The 22,767-nt window shown below is 45.0% G+C and overlaps 1 protein-coding gene and 1 long non-coding RNA gene across 4 annotated transcripts in view; one reads left to right on the forward strand and one right to left on the reverse strand.

Annotated features, from left to right (window-relative positions):
- LOC119088732 lies at positions 1–17,226 on the reverse strand. Of its 2 annotated transcripts, none has more exons than XR_005092434.1 (5): positions 17,144–17,226; positions 13,003–13,111; positions 12,060–12,171; positions 10,708–10,875; positions 1–450 (listed from the first exon to the last, which is right to left on the reverse strand). It is a non-coding gene; the product is annotated as an uncharacterized LOC119088732 (long non-coding RNA). The 2 variants fall into 2 exon arrangements; XR_005092433.1 differs by lacking the exon at positions 17,144–17,226 and adding an exon at positions 15,171–15,525.
- The window catches only part of Aggf1 (angiogenic factor with G-patch and FHA domains 1), a 26,017-nt gene continuing 20,434 nt past the window's right edge, over positions 17,185–22,767 (forward strand). The window contains exons 1-4 of one of the 2 annotated variants that reach the window (XM_037209494.1): positions 17,185–17,684; positions 20,901–21,003; positions 21,610–21,803; positions 22,521–22,685. In XM_037209494.1, the coding sequence (XP_037065389.1) occupies positions 17,481–17,684; positions 20,901–21,003; positions 21,610–21,803; positions 22,521–22,685 (666 nt within the window). In that variant the 5' untranslated portion in view covers positions 17,185–17,480. The remainder of the gene's footprint in view (positions 17,685–20,900; positions 21,004–21,609; positions 21,804–22,520; positions 22,686–22,767) is intronic. The other variant, XM_028871667.2, reaches the window with a different exon arrangement.

Raw genomic sequence — 22,767 nt, forward strand, 5'->3', positions numbered from 1 at the left:
TTGCTTTGCTTATTTACTTCTAGGGTTAAATAAATTTTAACCATGTGACGTGTGGGAGTTTTCTGTGCACATGTGAAGGTGCCCGCGGAGGCCAGAAGAGGGCATTGGATTCTCTGGAGCTGGAGTTCTAGGCAGTTGTAAGCCACCCAAGATGGGTGCTGGGACCTGAACTCTGGCCTCGGCAGGCACAGTATGCACTCTCAACTGCTGAACTATTTGTTACTGTGCATAAGTGTAAGAGTAACAACACTTAACCTGGGGCTGGGGAGGGGGCATGAGCTGGGGATGCAGCTCATTTGGAAGAGGCTTGTGTAAGCATGCACCAGACCTGGAGTTCAGACCTCAGTATTGCATAAGCCGGGGGTGGCGGAGCTGTAATGGCGGAACTCAAGAGATGGAGGTAGGAGAGAACCAGAAAGTCGTTCAACGTTGTCCTTGGCTACATCAGCTCTGCCTCAAAACAAAACAAGAAAAAAAAAAAAAGTCACATAGGTGAGTTTAAACACCCTCTTACAGGGAGAGAAGGATATGGGGTGTGGCACATTTAAAGGGTAGATCTCTTTCAGGGAAGATGGATGGGCCCAAGGAACAGACATCATTCTGGAGAAAACCTCATCTGGGCTCTAGATGTCATGTTCTGTTTTCAGTTTTCCTCAATGTCGCAGAAGTCCATTTCCCTGTAGTTAATGACATGTCAGAAGCGATTCTGGTCCTCTTTGGGCAGCTGTGTTCAGACAAATGAAGGGACATTGCAGAAAGTCTTTCCCAGTACTTTGGAAAAGGGAAAGGAAAGTCAGAGGACCCTTGACCCCAAGACACTTCTAAAGCCTCTCAGCATGCCAAACTATAACCTTAGAGTCATTTCCTGATCTCCACAGTTTACAGTGTGACTACTATTTTAATTATCCCATTTCCATGGCTTAAGATTTGTCCTCACATATACATCGAGCTCTGTCAAACTAACTTGAAGACCTTGATCATGGGCTTCCTGCTTGGGGGTCTGTTTTATTCAGCGTGGGGCCCAGAGTTGGTATAAGGGACTGCCCATGGACACTCAGTATAGGGAATGGCATTGTTAGATAAAGGCCACAGAAGACCATTGTTTTAGACTAAGTCACTACACTGGGCTCCAACACACCTGGCTAAAAATTAAAACAGAGTCACCAATGCCAAAGTTCCACACCAGCAACTCAGAACAAAGATGCTTATTTGAATTTCCAAGGAATGAGCAGGAATGAGAGATAAGACTTGCCCAAGCAGGCCAGTTTTCATGGCCAAACGACATTGCCTGTCTTTGATTGGTATATGCGGTGCTCCGTGTAAATGGTAATGTAGGCCGGATGTAGGGACATAGGTGTATGCGGAGCATCATGAGTTAGACCCAGCTTAAGCAGCCAAGTGAGACCCAATGTCAAAAGCAAGCAAGGGCTAATACAAGGTTATTATTTTCTATTGTTCTCTGCAATGGAAATAACTTTGAATCTTTCAGCCTGTCTCTGCTCTTTTGTAAGTTCTTCAGTCCTTGTTTGTAAAACTGACATCCTTCGATGTGCTGTGAGAACTTACTGTGCTTTATGGAAGGAAATAGTGCTTGATTCTAAAATTGTAAAGAAAGCCCATTCATTAGGAGGTTAAACTAAATGATTACTGTTTTGCACCTCATATGCCCTTAGTTTCTATTTCTTACAGAGAAAAAACAAACAAACAAATCACTGATAACCACTAAAAAGACTGAGGCCGCTCCTTAGTCCTCTGGAAATACCAAACCTGTGAGGTCTTGAGGCAGGACAAAGACAGGGGAAATTATGAGCACATGAGGAAAAAAGGGGCCCCCAACTCTAAGGTCTAGTTAAAGCCTTTTGCCAGCTACCAATCAAGAATTCCAATACAATTAACAGTATTTGTTGTTTGAAGGTTTCCAAAACAGAGATGAAATTTCTTTTATATATATAGAGAGATTTTCAAATAAAAAATATCAAAGCATCAATAAGCCAGCTTGGGGCCTAAGTGCATATGACTTTGGGCAGTTCCTCACTCCTCTCTCAGATATGGTCAAGGAAATCTTCAAAGCAAAAATGCTAATTTTTGTTTAGTCAAAGTGACCTAACCTTGTCCTTTTAATTTTTATTATTGGTGTAGATATGTGTGTGAAGTGTGTGTCTTTGTGTATGTGTGATGTATGTGTGCATTTGTGTGATCCGTGTGAGATGTGTGTGTGATGTGTGTGTGACTGTGTGTGTCATGACACACATGTGGAGTTCAGAGGACTACGCTTTGGGGTCTCTTCTCTTTCCACATTTACATGAGTTCCAGGGATCCAATTCTCCACTTAGCTTGGCTAGCCTGACTGGAAAATGCTGTTAGCCCATTGAGTCTTATGCTGGCCTTTGAGTTTTATTTTATTAATTGTAATCCTGTCAGGGGCAGGTCAAAAACTATCATGCGAGCTAATTTAAATTTCTTAGTAATCTTTTGAAGGTCTGAACTTCAGAAATCACCCATATTCTATATACAATTAGTCTAAAGACTAAAGTGCCAGTCTCCTTTGAGAAGCCCACCTCCCCGCTCTCAGACATGTCTTGGTCTTGCCCTGGGTGCCTGTAACCCTTTCTTCTGAAATATATTACGAAAGTCTTTTAAAAATTATTTTTGAATGTGGATGAGCTTTGCCTGTGTGCCTGCATTTGTACCATGTGTGCAGCTGCGGCAGCTAAGAGGTGGCACTGGATGCCCTGGTACTGGAATTATAGATATGGGTGAGGAGGAAGGGGATTCTGGGAACTCAGCTCTGCTCCTCTGCAAGGCCAGCAAGTGCTCCTGCAGCACTGAGCCATCTCTTCAACACTAGAGTCGTCTCTAACTCTGCCTCAACCTGGAATGTCCTGAAATCCTTTTCTGCTGCAAAAGATCCAGGCAAGGATGCAGCCTTACCTGAGTGCAGGCCCCCAAATAGAAGGGAATGAATTTCTCAGGCTGCTTCAGGGGGCAACATGGCACTGTGTCTGTGCACCTCTCCCTGCTGGGTCTTGGTTTTTGTTTGTGTGTTCTGTTCAAAATTGCTACAGAAAAATCAGGTTAATTGTCATCTTTGTGAATTAACTTGTGAATGAGTTCCGGTTATGCTAACGTTGAGTAGTTTCCTATTATAGGAAATGCAATTGAATTTATTTCCTGCCCAGCCATCCTACAATGCTCTTGTCTTTGGGCAAAGCTACTTCTGTAACAAACAGCCTTCGGGAAGTCTCGGGTTGACCATCAGAGGGTGAGGTTGGAATCTGATGAAGCTTGCTATGTTCAGCGGCAGGAAAGTGAGAGTCCCGGTTCCTGGGGTGAAACTTGGCGGTGGCATCATGAAGTCTTGGTGACAGATGGATACTCATGGTTCATTTGACTCCACCAACCATGCATTTTCCTGTCATGTTTATGCAAATGTACATTCAGTAATACACTTAATTATTTCTCTTAGGTGTATGGCTCTGTCCTGTCTCTAATCTAAATGACTGTAGCCACAATCCACTTCCCTTTGTTCTTTCCCCATGTATTACCCCTATCACCTACACCGGTCCTCCCCACAGCTCTCACAGAATGAATCTTCCAGAACTGAAGCTGTTATGTTTTCCTTGCTTGGAGATGTTCAGCTTTTCTCTGTTGCCTGGTGAGCTTGCATTGGCCTCCAGGGCTCTGGAAGAAGCTTTCAAGCAACTGGTCCAAGTCTGTTTCCACTCTCCCCAAATCTCCACAACCTCAGCCAAAGTCTACTACCTTCCAACTTCCAAACTTTTGCTCCTGGAACAGGTGTGGGGAACTATGTATATGTTCTGTGTGCTTTTGGATGTGGCTTGTTTTTGTTTCTTTGTTTTTCCAAGACAGGGTTTCTCTGTGTAACAGCTCTGGCTGTCCTGGAACTCAATTTGTAGACCAGGCTGGCCTTGAACTTTCAGAGATCGGCCTGTCTCTGCCTCCAGAGTGCTGGGATTAAAGGCACACATCATGGCCAACTGGCTGGGGACTGTTTTTGAATAGCCCATAAACTAAGGTGATTTTTACCTGTTCAAAATCTGGAAGAGACAGGAACAGTGAAAGAAGAGGGAGATAAGGGGGGGACGGGACCAGTTGACCCTAACATACTATCTGGTCTTTTAGAAACAGAGAAAACCAAATTTATTCAAATACAATTTTATGATTCATAGAAGCCACCAGAAATGGAGACTGAAAGGCCCAGGAAAATCTGTCTATTCCTGGACTTACTTTTGGTGAACTATGGACAGCCACAGAAAAGAATGGTTAGCCAAAGAGAGTCGATCCAGTACCAGCATCTACATTCTTGCAAGCTTTTCAGCCCAGATTTGGGGCAAGAAATTGGGGAAAAAAATTGTCTTAAACAAAGTAGAAAACAAGGACTAACACCCAAAGTTGTGCTCTAATTTCTACATACCTGCAGTGACTCACATGGAGAAATCATGTACTCATGGGAAGAAGGAGGGAGAGAGGGAGGGAGGGAGGGAGAAAAGATGACCAGTTTGAAGCCAGTTTAGGAGAAATCAGTACAATTAGATCAATGTGAAGATCTCTCATGTGCGGTAAGTACAGCAAGGCCAGCAGCCCCACCCACACAAACATGGAACTAAGATATGAGGTCCAAAGATACAAGGCAACTCTGTATTACTCAGCAAGAAGGATGGTTCGTGTTAGTTTGGAGTTCCCATCTGTTTTAGGGATGGAGGACAGAAGCCAGGCAGGTGGGCGCTGTACCTCAGAGTTGACAACCTCAGCCCGAAAGCCTCTGTTATAGTTGAGTTTTTAAGAACCGTAACGTGCAGTTCCCAGCGTGGGCAGTAAGGAACGAAGGAAGCCGAGGCTGAGGCGGCTCTCTGCTCGGGCTGGAGACACCGCATTCCAGCCGGGGGCGAGTCTGTCCAGGGCCGTTTCCCGCGGCATCAACTATGTATCTCTTCACTTTTTAACCTCATTGTCACACCCTCTTCACACTGAGCCCGTGGAGAACGGAAGGAATCGTAGAGACAAGTGGGGTCACACGTGGTGCCCCTCTTAGGCCCGACGAGAGAGACCGTTGCTCTCCCATTATCCAACCAGCGAGACCCCGGGGCTTTGGAGGAGCGGAGAAGGATTTCTTCCTACTCCTCCATCCCAGCCAGCAGCAGCTCACCCACAGGGCTGATGCCCCTTTCAGGAGTCATGTGAGGGGACCCGGAGCCCAACACTCACTTGTGGGAGGCCTGGGGTCCTGAAGAGGAAGTCTGGCTGGCACTCTGAGCTCAGGGATGAGCCAGTAGAGGAGGGAATGGAGCTGACAGGTGTTCTCTGGGATCTGCCCATCCCACCCCCAACCTTCTTGTTGCTAGGCAGCCACACCCGAGATTTCTCCCCAGGAAAAGCACACTCAGGGAACGCTCTCATGCTGCAGCCTCTCACGCCTGCAGATCGCCAAAGGACTCTGAAGTGAGAGGAGCCACCCTGACTGTCCCACCAACAGCTCTCTACCCGGCCACCCTGCCTGTTACTTTTCTTTAAGGGACTGAAACTACTTGGCAGCCATGACTACACACACAGTAGTTCCTCGTGCCTGTCTCTCTTCATCCGGGGATGCAAGGTCCAGGGCGGTTGTACAGTCTGTCCGGCATCCTTTGCAGGACTTGATGTCTGCCTTGCTGAGACGGAGGAGAAAGGGAAACAGTGACGTGTTTTCCCCAAGTCTACACTGGTACTGGCTAAGTAGCACAGGCCATGAAAGTACTAAGTCCCTGAGGCCAGCTTTTCTCATCTGCTAAGTGGAGAGTAGAATTATAATCCCAAACAAAAACCAAAATCAAGCATCAAGCAGCAGCAATTGTGCCTGATGCAAGCCCGCAACGTGTCAGGGGTCTAGTACGTCTTCAGCTCACCCCGTGACTAGGTGCTTGTCATCTAGAACCTTCTTATCATGTCAGTATTTCTTCAGTGTGCTCCAAAAAGGTTTGGACTTAAGGGTCTCTACAGCAATAATCTGTGAGCTGTGCTCTCTATCAAACTAAAAGTGAGGTTCCCTATGCGTAGATGTAATTAACGACCTCATCAAGCTCATGGCTGGAACTTATCTTCTTTCTTTCTTTCCTTCCTTCCTTCCTTCCTTCCTTCTTTCTTTCTTTTTTTTTTTTTTTTTTGACTCACAAAATCCTACTAGGACGGTCTCATTTCCAACATAGACAAGCATTGGCAAGGCCACCGGGGCTTCAGATCACACAGATGTGAAGGGCTAAGCAGACTTAACATCTGTGTTCCTGCTGCTTTATTGATATTTCTGTTGTGTTTTGTGATATTTTCCTCCTTAAATTTTCTTTTATTCTTGAGAATTTCATACAGGTACAATGAAACATGATTATGTCTACCCCTCATTCCCCTGACTCCAACTCATTCCCACATCCCCCTAACATCCATCTCTCCCAACTCTGTCTTCTTTAAATTAAAAAAAAAAATCACTCAATATTCAGAAAACTGAGACAGGAGGATTAAGAGTTTCCAGGCCCTTAAAAAAAAATGGGTGCCAGGTCCAATGAGATGGCTCAGCGGGTAGGCGAGCCTGACTGAAAGCCTGATAACCTGAGCTTAATTCCCCGGACCCACACGGTGAAAGAAGGGAGCACCAAGTTGTTCTCTGACCTTCATACTACACCATAATACAGGTATCCCAAGACCTGAACTAGATAAAGGAACCTCACAGGATTGTTAACGACTATAATTGAATGAAATGTATAGCCGAGGAAGGAAACTGCACATTACTGAAATTCTAGGCCTGTCCAAATATCCTTCTAGAAAGTGATTTGGGTACTGTGAGCACTTTTAAAGGATAAATAGTAATGCACACAGTGCTCAGCACAGAAGGAGAACATGTCCACATGACATAGTTCTCAGAGTAAATTACTATTTTTTTTTTACATTTTTTTTTACACTGAAAATAGATTCTCATACAATATATCCTGATTCTAGTTTTCCCCCCTCTGCTCCTCCCAGTCCCTCCCCATTTCCCCTCTCCTTTGGACCCACCCCTTTCTGCCTCTCATTAGAAAAGAACAGGCTTCTAAGAGTTAACAAGATATATGTTCTAGGTTTGGATACTACCCTTTATTATTTACAAGCTACCACACCTCACATATTTGGTATACACAAAAATCTAGATTAAAACCTTACCTGTGCATATGGTTCATTTGTTTAGCGCTAAGGAACATGCTTTAAAGGGACTAAAGATCATGTGTTAACGTCACAGGACCTGTGGAGACCCACTGTGCTGATATCAACTAATATCAAAACTAGAAACAAGGGATGCTCCAGTTGTCGACTGATCGCCCGATCTGGTGATTGCTATGCGATTGTTAAAGAGCTATTCAGGGTAGAATTCTGTTCCTATTTGACTCTTAGTAATATAAACCACCAGCAGACAAACAAGCAAATAAACCTGGCCCAGAACCGTCTCCAAAAGGAAAGAAAGAGCAATTCCAGGTCCTCTAGCTGCCACGGAGAACGACTAACGATGATGGTCCCTATGACTTCCAACCACCCACAGTGACTAGGATGACTAGCATTATCCTGGAAGACCTATGACTCTCCTTAAAATCATAGAAAATGGTCATCCAGGTCCTGGAAGGGTGAGTGAGGGAAAGCATAGGAATGAATGGAGAATGTTCCGGAAATCGACATTTGTACTTGCAGCCTTAGCCCACCTAGGCTTCATTCAGCCAAGGGAGTATGCTCTGAATTCTGTGAACTTCAGATAGTGATGCTATTGTGCATTGAACCTGATGGAGACTGTCCTTCACTCACTTTGGGCAGCCTTCCCGGAGCCCTGTTCTCAAACAGGCCCCAGCTTAGCCAGCTTTTAGCAAGAATCCCAAGTCTACTTAGACCCCTGCATCTTTAATATTGTCTCACCCTCAATGTCTGGTCATATACCCCTGCCTTGCTCTCTCACCTCCCGGCCTGCCGTCAGCAAAAGCCCTGCTTTCTCATTCTAGCCAGAGTCTCCCAACCCTGTTTTAGTGTTCTGTTACCATTACCCACAGGCTGCCTCTTAGCTATAAATCCATTCTCTTGTTCTCAGTGCTCAGCTTGATCTCTTCCCTTCCTGCAGCCATCTTGACACTGTATATATGTGTATATATACATATATATGTGTGTGTGGCATGTATATATATATACACACATACATATATGTACATATGTGTATATATACACCACACACACACACATACACACACACACACACATATATATATATACAGACACAAACATATATACGTATTTTTGAGACAGGGTCTTACTTTGTAGCCCTGGCTGGCTTGAAACTTGTTATGTAGACCAGGCTGGCCTCGAACTCACAGAGTTATGTACATAAACTTGTTAGATCAGGCTGTCTCTGTTTCCTAAGGTCCAGGGTTAAAGGCTTGCGTCATTCCAGGCCAACTCTATGTAAACTGACATTTTCACATATACTGATACTCCTGAAGAAATTTTCCCTTTGATGTTAATAGAAGTCATCATAGTTATTTACATGAAAAAATGGGCCCTCTCAGCCTATTCTAGACATCATTGATGTGTGCCTCACAGAACTAAGGGCTTATCCCTTGGGATAAAGCACCAAATTAAAGGGCATGCCACTTTCTCCCAATAGTTCCTTCCCATTCCTGAGCCTTGAGCAAAGGGAAGTGCCCTGTACGTAGATGCAGTAAAATTAGTATATGGAAAAACACCAAGGTGTTCAGAGCAACCACAATACCCAGTAATCATTCGATTTACACAATAAAATCTACCTAAACTGTGGAGTCTTAGCTTAATGTTAATATCTACTCACAATGCCACAAGATGGAGACACTCTTCCAATAATGGCCGTGCCCCAACGCACACTGTGCATCACATTATATTGCAACTGCCCCTTGGGAGAGCCCGAGCAACCTCAGGGCGGACACCCTGGGCAGGAGACTGGGTGGCGAGTTTCTCACTCACTGAGCACAGGCCTGTGGCTCTGTTATCACTTGAAGGGCTGAGCTCAGACACAGGATATGGAGCAACAGTTCCTTAGATATCCAGTACTGTAACTGCATTGTTACACTCAGAGTGGGTTTGAGGCCAGCCTGGGCTACGTGAGCTACTGTCTAAAAAGTACCATTTATTCATGACCTCCTATCAAATCTTCATAAACTAAGGCGAAGTAGGAAATTATATAAAACAGTGGGGCTATGGAACAAGAAGGTGAGCGTCACGGCAGACCAATGCTTCCCTTGAATATTTGCTTTGAGTTTTTGAGACCGAGTCCCACGTAGCTGACGTTGGTCTCCAACTTGCTATCTGAGGGTAATTCTGAACTCTGAAGCCTCTGGCCTCTACTTCCTGGGATTAGAGGCATGTGGGACCATGTCTGGCTCTTCATTTTCTCTTTTATCATAATATTGGAAGTTAAACTCTGTATCTCCACGTGTTAGGCAATTCTACCACGGAGCCACATCCTTGGCCAGTTTTGAATAATTTTACTCTCCTTTCTTATCCTCATAAATATTTTAAATTATTATAATAGAGCTTTTAATATACATTGCTGCCCCTGAGGAAGAAAAGGGGGAGGGTGGAAGGAGACTCCCCTGGTGTCTGGGTGAATGTATTAGCAACCCACCTCCCAGTACAGGTATCAGATGCCTCCCCATCACATGGGCCAGCCCAGGACCCAGCATTCCTCTTCCTGTCCTACTAAAGGTGACCCATGTCCTACTACCCAGGTGCCCTTTTGGGTTCCATGTTCTTTTCATTCCTCCCTTTGCTCATGATGCCTCAAGCCCCAAATGCAGGGCCTGACCCAGCCTAAGCAAGGGTTTTTACAATTAAGCTACATCCCAATCTTCGCTGTGGTTTCAGAGACAAGTATTTTGCTATACTGGCCAGGCAGGCCTTGAACTCCTAGGACTGAGATCCTCCAGTTCCTGCCTCCTGAGTAGCTCAGACGACAGGTGTGAGTTACCACTTTCAACTTGGTAATTTTTGAAACCCGTATAAAATTGTAACATGAACGTATAAGTAGTTCAGGTGTGGGTAAACAAAGGGGGGGTCACCTGGTTTGGCCTTCATCACCTTTACTCCGGTGTATAATGGTACACTCATCCATTCTTTCCTTACACTTCCAGGAAAAGAAATGGGTAATGGTCAATTGACCAAAGTAATGTGGAACCATTAATCACTACTATGGAAATGTTATGGTTCCCCAGACATCCTTATGTGACATCAAACAGGAAGCTTGGTAGAGGAGAGTTGGCTATCCACGGGATCCGATATAAATCACTACCGGTGACTATTCATTAAACTCCAAATTCATGACTCCCTAAGTGAAATTAGATATAAATCAGGCTGTGCTGGGTGGACAACATTCCTCGGTTGGGGAATACAGTTGTATCTCAGCTGTTTGGACTCCATCTGGTGAGACTCACAGGCACCTGCCATGGCTCTCAATTAGGCTGAGCAGCTGTTAGCTATTGCCTCACAGAGAACCCCTCAAAACCCAGTGGATTTAAGCCATCACCTCTTATCACTCAATTCTCCGAAGCCTGGAGTGACATGGAGGTAGGCTGATCACCACTGGCACCCCTAATGATTCTGGAGTTTCCCAGGAGCCTCTGTCCTAACTGGGCTTAGCCGGTCATCTCAGTGGGTTCGGATCTGCTCCGTGCCACTCACCGGTCTCCTGAGCCCAGCAGACATGCCTGAGTCTGTTCTGTCCACAGTGATGGCAGGATACTCAGTCAGCCGCAGGCAGTCCTTCTCCAACCTCTTGAGACCCGACTTTGGGTCTGGTGTGGCACATCACCTCATTCTATGGCTTCACAGGTGGAAGGGGGATTCTCCCTGGTTAGTGGGGGGAAAATCACAGAATCATGAGGAAAAGAACATGGATACAGGACAAAAGCAAACTGGAGCCATTCAGAAGACCTCTAAATGGTAATAGGTAATTATACACGTCAGCTTCACTGGGGTGTGGGATTCCCAGGCATCTCCTGAAATGTGAGTTTTGGGGTGTGTCTGAGGATGCGTCCACAAGTGGTCAGCATCTGATTTAGTTATGTGAGAGAAGCAGTCAGTACCTCTAGGCCCTCCAATGCCAGAGAGCATCTGTAGCACAAATCTTAAAAGTTCTTATTAATAAGAACAAACCTGGAGCTAGGTACTGGGGTCAACGCTGGAAGATCAGAGAAGCAGAACAAGCCACAGCTTCCTTACCTTGCAATTCCTCAGCTGATCTTGTTTCCTCAGACTGGAAACCTCTGTGTCCTCATCCAAATGGACCTCAGCTGAACTGCTTCTCAAAAGCCTGAAAGCTTAACCAGGTTCTAGTTCCTGGTTTTCATGCCTTTTATACCTTTCTGTTTCCTGCCATCACTTCCTGGGATCAAAGGCTCTTGTTACCATGCCTGGCTGTTTCCAGTGTGGCCTTGAACTTACAGAGATCCAGACAGATCTCCACCTTTGGAATGCTAGGATTAAAGGCGTGTGTGCCACCATTTTCTGGCCTCTATATCTAGTGGCTGTTCTGTTCTCTGACCCCAAATAAGTTTATTAGGGTGCACAATATTTGGGGGAACACAATATCACCACAAGCATCAGCCAACCCACCGCCTGCTGCAGCTGGAGCACCAGTCTTCTCAGTCCAAATTATCGATTCTAAGGCAGCCATTCTCAACCTGTGGTTTTTGACCCCTTTGGCAGGGGGCACATATCAGATATTCTGCACACCAGATATTTATATTATCGTTCATAACAGTAGCAAAATTAGTTATGAAGTAGCAATGAAATAATTTTATGGTCGCGGGTCACCACAACATGAGGAACTACATTAAAGGGTCACAGCATTAGGAAGGTTGGGAACCACTTAGAATCTAAAGCCTTCAGCCTCCGGTTGGATCTACTATACAAGCTCCGAGGCTCAGGACCACTATTGGATTCCCGCATCTCCGCCTTGCCCACAGCACGTGGCCAGACTTCTTGGCCTCCATACTGACAAGAGACCATTACTTAAAATCAATCTCACTTACACTTTTCTCCTTTCCCTTTTCTCTTCTCTCCTCCGCCTCTTTCTCCTGGTCCTCTCCTTCCCCCTCTTCTGTTCTTTCTTTTTGTTGGTTCTATTACTTTGGAGAATCCTGACTGGGGAAAAGAGATGATACATATCAACAGGTGGGATACATAAAAACAGCTCAACTTTTAAAAATCACAGTAAAAAAGGAGAAAACTGAGAGGAAAAGAGAAGTTAGAAAGTAAAGAATAGGGAAAAGGAGGAAATAGAGCAGTCAGATTGATGATACAAGTGAGAAGACCCTGGAGCAGCCCCGGAAGTAGACGTTAATTATGAAAAGTATCCTGTAAGGAAGTCACAGAAACAATGTTCCTAATCTTTGGAGGCAGTCTCACTATGTAGCCCGGGCCTCAAACTCTCCATCCTTCTGCCTCAGCCTCCCAGGACTGAGATTACAGGCGAGCACCACCATAGCTGCCTGCTTTTCTCATTTGAAAATTGGATTTTTTTTAAAAAGTTAAAAGTGATCTTATGTGTATGTATGTGGGTCTACCTGTCTGCATGTGCATGTCTACATGCACACAGCACCCTTGAAGGTTGGGTGAGGACATCTGACCCCCAGGGACCGGGGTTTCGGACTTTTGCAAGTGTCTATTACCAATACTTGGAACTGAAGCCAGGTCCTCTGCAAGAGCACCAAGGGGTCTTAACTACCCAGCCATCTCTCCAGCACCCAAAGCATGGTTTTTAAATTAAAAAGCATTCACTTAAAGAAACGGGTTCAAAAACAAACAAACTTTTCTTGACGAAGAAGAAGAAGAAGAAGAAGAAGAAGAAGAAGAAGAAGAAGAAGAAGAAGAAGAAGAAGAAGAAGAAGAAGAAGAAGCAGCGCCAGGAGACGGCCCCGTTCCTGTGCGGCTCCACCGTCCTCAGTAGCTACGCACTGCTCAGTTTTCTCTCACCACAGCACTGTGGGAGGGGCTGTGCCTAGCCCGCGTCCTCCTGCCCGATCTGATTCTGCCTCTCGACTTCCAGAGTGTTCCCTTCCTTCTGAACAGCTGAGCAAGTGTCCTGCAATCCACACATGATCAATAAACCAAAACGAAGTTCCGTTCCCGGTCATGCAGTAGGCTCTGCCCCAGTAGTCCGGACCTCCTGGATCCATCCGCACTAGAGACCCACCCACCACTTAGCTTTTATCCATTTCATGTGTATGAGTGTTTGCCTGAGTGTATGTAGGCGAATCATGTGCGAGCTTGATGCCTGCTGAGGCCAGAATTAGATCCCCCAGAACTGAAGCAGTACATTGCAAATTACAAGCATTATGGGTATTGGGAATTGAACCTGCATTCTCTGCAAGAGCAGCAAGCATCATGACCTCTGAGCCGTCTCTTCAGTATCAACACAATATTTTTAATACCTTGAGACTTTTGCTGTTTTCACGTCTCCCTGTTACAGAGCTAGCAGGGGTGACCTGATCCAGGATGGGGTATTTTGGAGGACAGTTGACATAAACATTCTTGAGTCTGCGACAAGGAAGGGTCTTCTCCATCCTACAGTCTACTTTGAACATGCTTAAGCGGCACAGGACAAGTTACCACTATAATATATATTATCAGTGCTGTGGAAAGTTATTTACTGCTGCCATTAAAGAGATTTGAAAGGCTGGGGTGGTGGTGGCAGAGAACTCCTTTAATCCCAGCACTTGGGAGGCAGAGGCAGGAGGATCTCTGTGAGTTCAAGGCCAGCCTGGTTTACAAATCAAGTTCCACAGCCAGAGAGCCGTTACACAGAGAAACCCTGTCTCAACAAACAAACAAACAACATATATATATATATATATATATATATATATACATATACATACACACACACACACACACACACACAGAGAGAGAGAGAGAGAGAGAGAGAGAGAGAGAGAGAGAGAGAGAGAGAGAGAGAGAGAGAGAGAGATTTGAAAAGACATCCATCAGGGGCAGAATCCTTCAGAAACTGCAGGCTGATCACATTTCCTCAGCAGCCCACAGGCTGAGCCAACGAAGGGGGAGGTGTCCACCTCTCCTGTGCTCATAGCTCTTGCCATGTGGTAACAGCCCTGTCTGGGAAACTCTGGAGCAGGGGGGATCTGAACGTGTTCACAGACCCACATGTGACCACACCAGCTGAAGCAGTGGGAAGCCTTGGGTCCCTCTCTGCAGAGAGACGCTTTTATCAGGAGTGCATGGAAGACTGTAACTTTGCCAGAGGAGGAATTTTCAGAAGCGCGTGTGCCATGAAAGCCAGTCACCACGGGAGAGCTATCCTCGTGGGTGTGGAGTGTGTCAGAGTGAATGGAAAGTTCCCTCTAATGCCCCAGAATGTAAGGTTGTGAAAATGGAATGTTCCTGCTCCTGCTGTATGCTCCAAGACCTCCCTTAATCTTGGTAGGCTGTGCAGCACCTGTCTGACTATATAGACACAGCCTGTCCCTTATCCACACTCCCTGCAAGGATATTGCTCCCAGGAAGACACTGTCGTTAAGATTCTGGGTCATACAGAAGCAATACCACAGTGGCAAAGAGTTCCCTATTATACATCCCTCTGTCCCATACCAACTAATTGATGAATTTGTCTGAAATTTGCTGTTTCTCTTAATTGAAACTATGTAATTCTTTTTTTTTAATTTTTAAAAAAGATTCTTCTACTTATTTTACATGCATTTGTATTTTCTTGGGTGAATGAATGTACACCATGTGTGTTCAGATGCTCACAGAGGCAAGAAGAGGGTGTTGGATCCCCTGGACCTGGAGTTACAGGTGGTTGTGAGTCACTCATCCTGGGTGTTTGGAACTGAACTTACATCCACTGAAAGAGCAACAGACACTCTTAACTGCCGAGTCATCTCTCCAGTAACCTAGATTTTATTCCCCCCCCCCTGTGTGTTTGGCACTAGGTTTCAAACCCAGGGCCTCACTTACATTAACAAGCTTTACTACTGAGCTAAACCTCAATCCTGACTCTGTGTCTTGCTGTTGTTGCTGCCATTCTTTGAAACAGCATTTTGCTGTGCTGCCCAGGCTGGACAAGAACTCGGGAGCCTCCTGCCTCAGCTTCTCTTGCATGCAGCCTTGGTAGGTCAGGGACTTACTCTGTCTCAGGCTTGTGTCAATCCATCTGCCTCCATCTTTTGAGGACTTGAATTACAGGCATGTGCTACCATGTGACTCTTTGTACTTTTGAGTAAAGATTTTACTCAACCTTTGTATCTGAACATTGGAAGGAATAACACAAAATGAAAATAAATGTTTCCCTCTAGTTTTTAAATTTTTTCATTGTATATATTCATTGTGCATGATACTATGTTGCATAAAAACATTTTTGTACAGTTTTTACATTAAGTATATTCTTTCCCTTACCATCACCTCACTTCTCCCCATCTCTTTGGTCCCTTCAGTTTCTCTTCTATTTGCTTTCCTTCCTTCTTTCCTTCCTTCCTTCTTTCCTTCCTTCCTTCTTTCCTTCCTTCCTTCTTTCCTTCCTTCCTTCTTTTCTTCCTTCCTTCCTTCCTTCCTTCCTTCTTTCCTTCCTTCCTTCCTCCCTCCCTTCCTTTCTTTCTTTCATTTTTAGTGTTTGGTTTTTCAAGATAGACTTTCTTTGTGTACCAGCCCTGGCTGTCCCAGAATTCACTTTGTAGACCAGGCTGGCCTCCAACTCACAGAGATCCACCTGCCTCTGCCTCCCAGTGCTGGGATTAAAGGCGTGTACCACCACCACCCAGCTTGCTTCTACTTTATTGTCATAGAAGATAGATAATTATCTTTATATCTTTATATTTTATTAATATATCTACATAATAATACCATGTCATAGATAGATAAATGGTTTTATGATTCTATATCAAACCTAGGAACCATATGTAAGAGAAAACACATGACATTTGCTTTTCTGGAACTGGCTTAATTTCCTTACTATGATTATCTCCAGTTGTATCCAGTATCCTGCAAATAACATAACTTTATTCTTCTTTATTGTTGAACATTTGCATTTTATATATATGCCATATTTTCCTTATTTCCTAATGTGAAACCCAAACCAGAACAGTATACCTTGCAAGTTAAGCATTCTGTTTGCAGTTAAGACAGTTAAGAATAACTTCCCGTTTGTCCTGTGTTAAGTCCTTGCAAGTTAAAGTTTCTATTTGTAATTAAGTTCCTGCTTCTTCGCTATGATGTTAACTGCCTGCAACCCCATCCACATGATGTATATCCTTACCCTTCTTCCTTCCTTACATTGTATCTTTCCCCTGTGAACACCTTCTCTCTCCAGTAAAAGGGACATCAAGAGGCCAGCAGCGGCTGCTCTCTCAAATCCTGACTTAGGGTGAGACAGCCGACTGGCCAGTCCCGGATGAACCCCAAAATATAGCTTGCTTTAATTCCACAATTAAAGAAAAAACTCGTGGATTTGGTCTTTCCCCTCACGTTCTCAGATTTAACACTAATACTGTAGTTTGTCAACTTGCCTGCTTCTGGGATTTTGCTATTGCAATCAGTGCAACAAGTTTCTCTGTCATGTTTTGACTTGGGAGTCAGGAGTGGTATAGCTGGGTCACATAGTGACTATGTATAAAAATAAGTATTTTTATTCAGATTTTTTTTTTTAAAAAAGGCATCCTATACAACCAAAGCAATTACATGGGAATAGACTAATAATACTCAAATGGGAAAGATGCATATCTCAGAAGCCGACTTTAGATAGATACAGGAACCAGACAGATGATAATGGTGGTACTGCAAAAAAACTAGGGCACGGTCTTAACAAAACTATGTCATGTGTGAATCCCTCTAGTCCCGGTAGAGGACGAAATGCCAAAAGTTCACACTGTAAGGAAAATAGGAAACTTTTCGATTGGGAAACATTCCACGAATGTGACTCAAAATCCTAGACCACAAAGCAAAGGAAACACAAGAAGTAAAGCCACAGACTGCTCTTTGGCTACATAAACGCTAATTACTCGTAGACTGCAATTCCTAGCCCCTCGGGAAGCGGGAACTGCGCGCGTGCGCCACCGGACCCTTCTAGCTTCCCGTCGCTTCCTTCTTCCGCCTTGGCCCCACCCACCTCCGGCTCAGCGTTTCCGGCCCAGCCCGGAACTAGAGCGCTTCCGCCCGGTTCTCCCGTCCCGGTAGTGCTCAGGTCTGCCGGCTTCTCCGAGCCTGGCCCCGGGCAGGGTGTCCGAGCTCACAGCCGGGCGGGCTCAGCTTCGCCCCCTCGCTTGTAGTCCCGGTCGCCGACTTCGGGGCGACATGGCCGGGGCCCGTCGCGCCAGGCCGGGCGTGAGAGCGCCTCTCGCAGCCCGCGCCTTCCCGTGGCCCCTGGGCCGGCGATCCCCGGTGTCGGCGTGAGCAGCCCCCCGCCCTCCCCCATCGGCGCCCGCGGGCCCCGCGCTCACGGCCGCATGGCCTCCGCGGAGCCCTCGCCGCCCGCGTCGCCGCCCGCCTCTCCCGAGCCGGAGCTGGCGCAGCTGAGGCGGAAGGTGGAGAAGTTGGAGCGCGAGCTGCGGAGCTGCAAGCGGCACGTGCGCGAGGTGGAGAAGCTGCTGCGGCACACCGAGCGGCTGTACCAGAGCGCCGAGAGCAATAACCAGGAACTCCGCACGCAGGTGCGCGGCCCGCCTCCGCCCCGAGGCCCGCCAGTGCCTCCCTGGCCGGAGTCTTTGAAATCAATAAAGCCTAGAGCTGTTAACACCCCCTCTTCCCCAATGCTTTTGGAGCCGGCTGAACAGTGCAAGCCAGTTGGTGTGGACAGCTGTCTCGGGGCAGGCGCGGATGAACTCCAGCACCGGCTACATGGTCTTGATTTCCCGTCCCACTGGCAACGGGCGCGTTTATTTATTTTTCTTCTAGGTCATGTTTGAGTTGTTTTGGTTCAGACCAACGCGCAGTAGTGTAAAGGAGGATGGCCTTGAAGTTCAACTTTTGAACCCTTCTGCCTCCACTTCCCAAGTGGCTGGGATGGTGAGCTTACCCACCCCGGTTTGGGATTTTCGACACGGAATTTCACTCCGTAGTCAGCCTGGCTTAGATTGAGTTTCACTCTGTAGTCCATCAGTCTGGCTTAGATCTCAAATATGTAGACCAAGATTGACCCAGATTCATGGCAGTCCGGTCTCATCCTCGGAGGCTGGGATTTCAGGCACGAAAGAACATCCACCCCAGCCATTTGAGTTTGCTTAAGGCTGAACTTAGGGTCCCTTCTCATATCTTGAGCACCCTAGTTGCTTATAAAATCTGGTTGATAATAGCATGGAGCTGAGAAGTTTAAAAGCAAGAACACAATTTAATTTTTCACACTATTGAACATACTCCATGTGTAGGGTGATCAGAGTTATCCTCTTGGGGTCACTTGTAGAGAGGTAAACCTGTCTTTCTTACAGATACTAGGAGTGTGTTTCATTTTCATAATACATAGTAAGGATAAATACTTGACAGTGTTGCTTAAAAAAAATTACACATTTTTAACTTGACCATTGAATAGTTGCATATTATCCTAACAAGTTAATTCCAGATACTTAATTTCAGTTTAATGTTTATTAAAACTACATCTCCAGGCTAGATACTGAAATGTCATCAAACTTTGCCATACTTTATGTGGTGTGTGTGTGTGTTTGGTTTATTCCTACCTATGTGCACATGGAAGCCAGAGAGAGACAACAGGTGTCCTCTTGTTCTTCCTTATTCCTTCGAGACGGGTCTCTTCCTTTACCAGGACCTGACTCTTTTTTTTTTTTTTTTTTTTTTTTTTTGCTAGTCTGGCAGCACACAATCCTCGGGGATCCTACTGGCTCTACCACCCACAGTTCTGGGTCTTGGAGACCCAGATGTCTTGGAGACCAAACCAGCTTATTCTGTGATGCTGGGAAACAAACTCAGGACTTTGGGTTTAACAACAAGTGCTCCTAACCACTAAGCCACTATCTCTCCAGTCCCTGATATACTATTCATAAAGGAGCTCAGAAAATAACTGCTGGGTTGAAATGACTTCTGGACCCATTGTTTAGAGATACATTTGTAGCCTAGAAATTTTAGGCTCTTTTGGGCAGGGTAGAGAGACTGTCTCGAGAAAGAGGAGAGAGAGAAAGAGAGAAAGAAAAAGAGACAGAGAAACAGAGTGGAAGTCATTAGGAGAGTGCTTGTAAGCAGAAGACCCTGGCTTGGATTCCCAAAACCTCCCTCCCCCAGTTAAATAATAATAGTAGTAATAATAATAGCTTAAAAGTAGAGAAAGTCTTGTGTCTTGCTGATAGTTATAACTACCTTCTAGTCAGCACTCCCTACTAGGAGGGTGGAGTGTGGTTATCTGTCATCCCAAATCTTTGAATAAGTTTTCTTTGGAGCAGTAAATAGAGGCTGACCTGATAGAAAGCCATACTATGTGCTGGTTTGGGGATTCACAAGCCTTTTGCAAGTTACTTTGTCTCTTAAGCTATTTCATGTGTAACATTGACACCAGGACAACTAGTTTGTAAGGTTGTGTAAATAAGATGTTCCTCAAAGTTCCTGTATAAATGCGGTAGACACTAAGTATTCCAGTTGACAGCAGCAATGGTTCAGTCAGCACCAGGGCAAGCAAGGCTCTGGTCTCCGGGGTAAGGAGTGAATGAGGGATGAATCTGAGAACCAGAACCTCTTAACACTTTTCGCTACTTTGTTTTCTCAGCCTGGTTCCAGTCCTGGTAGTAGGAGCAGACCTCACAATTCATAGAGTGCCTAGGTAAACCTGTATGTAACTACTCTCATGGCCTTTTCTGGGTTTCAGCTTACTGATCATTAAATATTTAGAAGCATTTTCATTGTTTTCTTTCGTAAAACACAGATGGGGATCCTGTCAGACTGAGGTGAGGTACCTGGATTGAGGCAGTTCTCATCCACTCGTGGGCACGTCCACCCAGTTGCCCTGGCCTGCATAACATCTTTCACTGGTGCTTCAGTGCACAGCACACAGAGGAATGATGCCACCTCTGTCATGTTCTCTGGTCCATTCTGCTGTAGTTATTCAGTGATAAGAGCAGAGAGGAAAAAGTACATACCACCTAAAAATAGCATTGCTGTATTTAAGTAAATAACTCCTAGTTAGAGTGTGGTGGTCGAGAATTCAGTTCAGGTGGACACGTGTCATTTTAAAGCAAGAGCTGTCGGCCTTTGAGACTATGAGAATAACCCTTTTGTTTTGTTTTCGTCCACGCTGGGGTAGAACTTGCCTGTATTTGAGCTGTATGTAGTTAGACTTTCCTTTCTACAGTACCGGAGACTGAGCCTAGGACCTCACGATCACTGGGCAAGTGTCCACTACTGAGCTCTATCGCTAGATTTTTGGGGGGCTAATTTGAATGGTTTGCCTTGTTTTTTGTTTTGTTTTTTTAGACAGGCTGGTCTCACCTGTGTGGTTTCATTGATCACCTGCTGGAATGAAAGGTGTGCACCACCATACCCAGCTATGATTTGGGAGTTTTCCTAAGAGTATGAAAACATCCCTGAGCAGGCTGTAGTGGCATGCACAGGTTGTCTCTCTGGGAGGTCCAAGCAAGATTATTTGAGCATGCAAGTTCACTATCAGCCTGCTGTGCAAAATAAAGAGATCTTTGTTAAAAAGGAAGGAGAAAAGGGGGATGATGGAGATGAGAAAACCCAAAAGTGAAGCCTTAGCTTGTGGATAGTTAGTTGTAGGGTTTCTGAAAAGGAACTAGCTGCTTTGGGCACAGGGCTAAAAGTTCTACCAAGAAAAATGCCTTGCAGTGTTATGAGAATGATAGAAAGTGCTATGTGTATTATTGGATTGCTTATGTTTTATTTTTCCTAAAGCTTTTGTTTCCTTTCAGGTAGAAGAACTCAGTAAAATACTGCATTGTGGGAGAAATGAAGATAATACAAAGTCTGATGTAGAAGTACAGACAGAGGACCACGCTCCGTGGTCCATTTCAGGTATTCAGTGTCTAGTGGGCATGCACGAGTCCTCTCAGAGCATTCATACTTGCTCAAGCAGTGTTTCTTTACAAATAAAAGACAAAATACATAAATATGAAGAGTCTAATAATACTGATTTCTCTCTACATCACTTGGTTATTTTTCTTTTTGTCAATGTAGGGTGGCAAAATAGAAATGTATTATTTCTGTAATTTTGTTAATGTTTGTGTATGTTTTCAATGCTATACTAAGTATTTTGTTCTTGTTGTTTGAGTTAGGTTCTCAGTTTGGAGATAGAGCTAGCCTGGAACTTGCTTGGTAGCCCAGGTTGGCTTCATTTGTATCAACTTTTTACCTCGGGCTCTCTAATACAGGGAAAATCCCCTTTACCCCCCACCTTACTGATCATACTTAATAATTTTGTCAGTCAGTAAGCCACCTTCTTTTTTTGTTTTTTCTTATTTTTTTTTAAAAAAATCTGGTCTTGGCCTTGTGGCCAGATTTAATGGATGCTGTTTTGCGTGTGATACTCAGGGTTTCAATGGGTGCTATTTTGTGTTTGCTATAATTAGCAGTTAAACTTCTTCCATACATCCATCAGCTGTGTCTTTCTTTTTACTACAGATTATTATTATCAGACATATTATAATGATGATAGTCTTCCCTGTAAAGAGACGGAACTGTCTGCACAGCAGAGCCAGTGTGTTCAAGCTCCTACTAAAGATGAGTCACAGGTAGACAGTGATCGTTATGCTGGTACTGATGTAGCAGAATGTGTTAAACATACACAAGAAGACCACTTCACCTCTGACTCACAGGTAATAAAAGGCTAGTCGTGAAACCTGAGGCCCAGGAATTTATCCTTAAATTGCCGTTATAGACAAAGACAGGATTCCTTGATGCACACTACAATGCACATAGGAGTTATAAATAGTTATATTTATGATTATGCAAAGAGTGTCAGTTTTGTTTTGTCTTTTGAAATAAAGTTTTTCTTTGTTGCTCAGGTTGGCCTTGAACCCCTGAGCTCAAGTTGTTCTGCCTCACCCTCCTGGGTATTGGTTTGTGTCAGTACAGAACTGGGAATGTATTTATAGTTGTGACTGCTTTTGTGTTTATGATTGCATGAACTAAAGGACTACTTGTCAGTCTATTTTAACTCAGTCCATGAACCCTGGAGCTCAGGAAGATAACCCAGGAGGTTAAGGTGCTTGTTAATGCAAGCCTGGCAGCCTGAGTTCAGTTCTTAACCCTGGAACCTCCTTAAAGGCGGAAGGAGAGAACCGAGTCCACATGGTTTTCTCTGACCTCCCAGAACAGCAAAATCGACAAAAAGAAAAAACTCAGAGTCAAGGTTAAATTGAAAAACACTTGAAAATGTTTTTGAAAATGGTTCAGGTTGTAACTTATGGCCATGTGTTTCCATTACAAACGGGAAACAAACTGAAACAGCCTTCTGAGTCCTGGCCCTTTCAGGTTTGCTAGCGTCTAGCTGAGCGACAGTTGTGTCACTTGGTGTGATTTTGTCTCCACAGGAGAGTGCGTCCGCGTTAGCAGCCGAGGGCCCGGCCTTGGAAGGGGCCTCGCTAGCTGAGAGCTTGAGAGCGGCCGCCGAAGCTGCTGTGTCCCAGACCGGCTTCACTTACGACGAGAACACAGGGTTGTATTTTGACCACAGCACTGGCTTCTATTATGATTCCGTAAGTATCTTTTTATACTTTTAATACCGCGCTGTTGCAGTTTTAGCTGCCCGAGAGCAGAAGTTAAGTCCAGGCTGAGGTA

Source organism: Peromyscus leucopus, chromosome 11 (genome assembly GCF_004664715.2).
Source record: "Peromyscus leucopus breed LL Stock chromosome 11, UCI_PerLeu_2.1, whole genome shotgun sequence".
NCBI classification, from domain to species: domain Eukaryota; kingdom Metazoa; phylum Chordata; class Mammalia; order Rodentia; family Cricetidae; genus Peromyscus; species Peromyscus leucopus.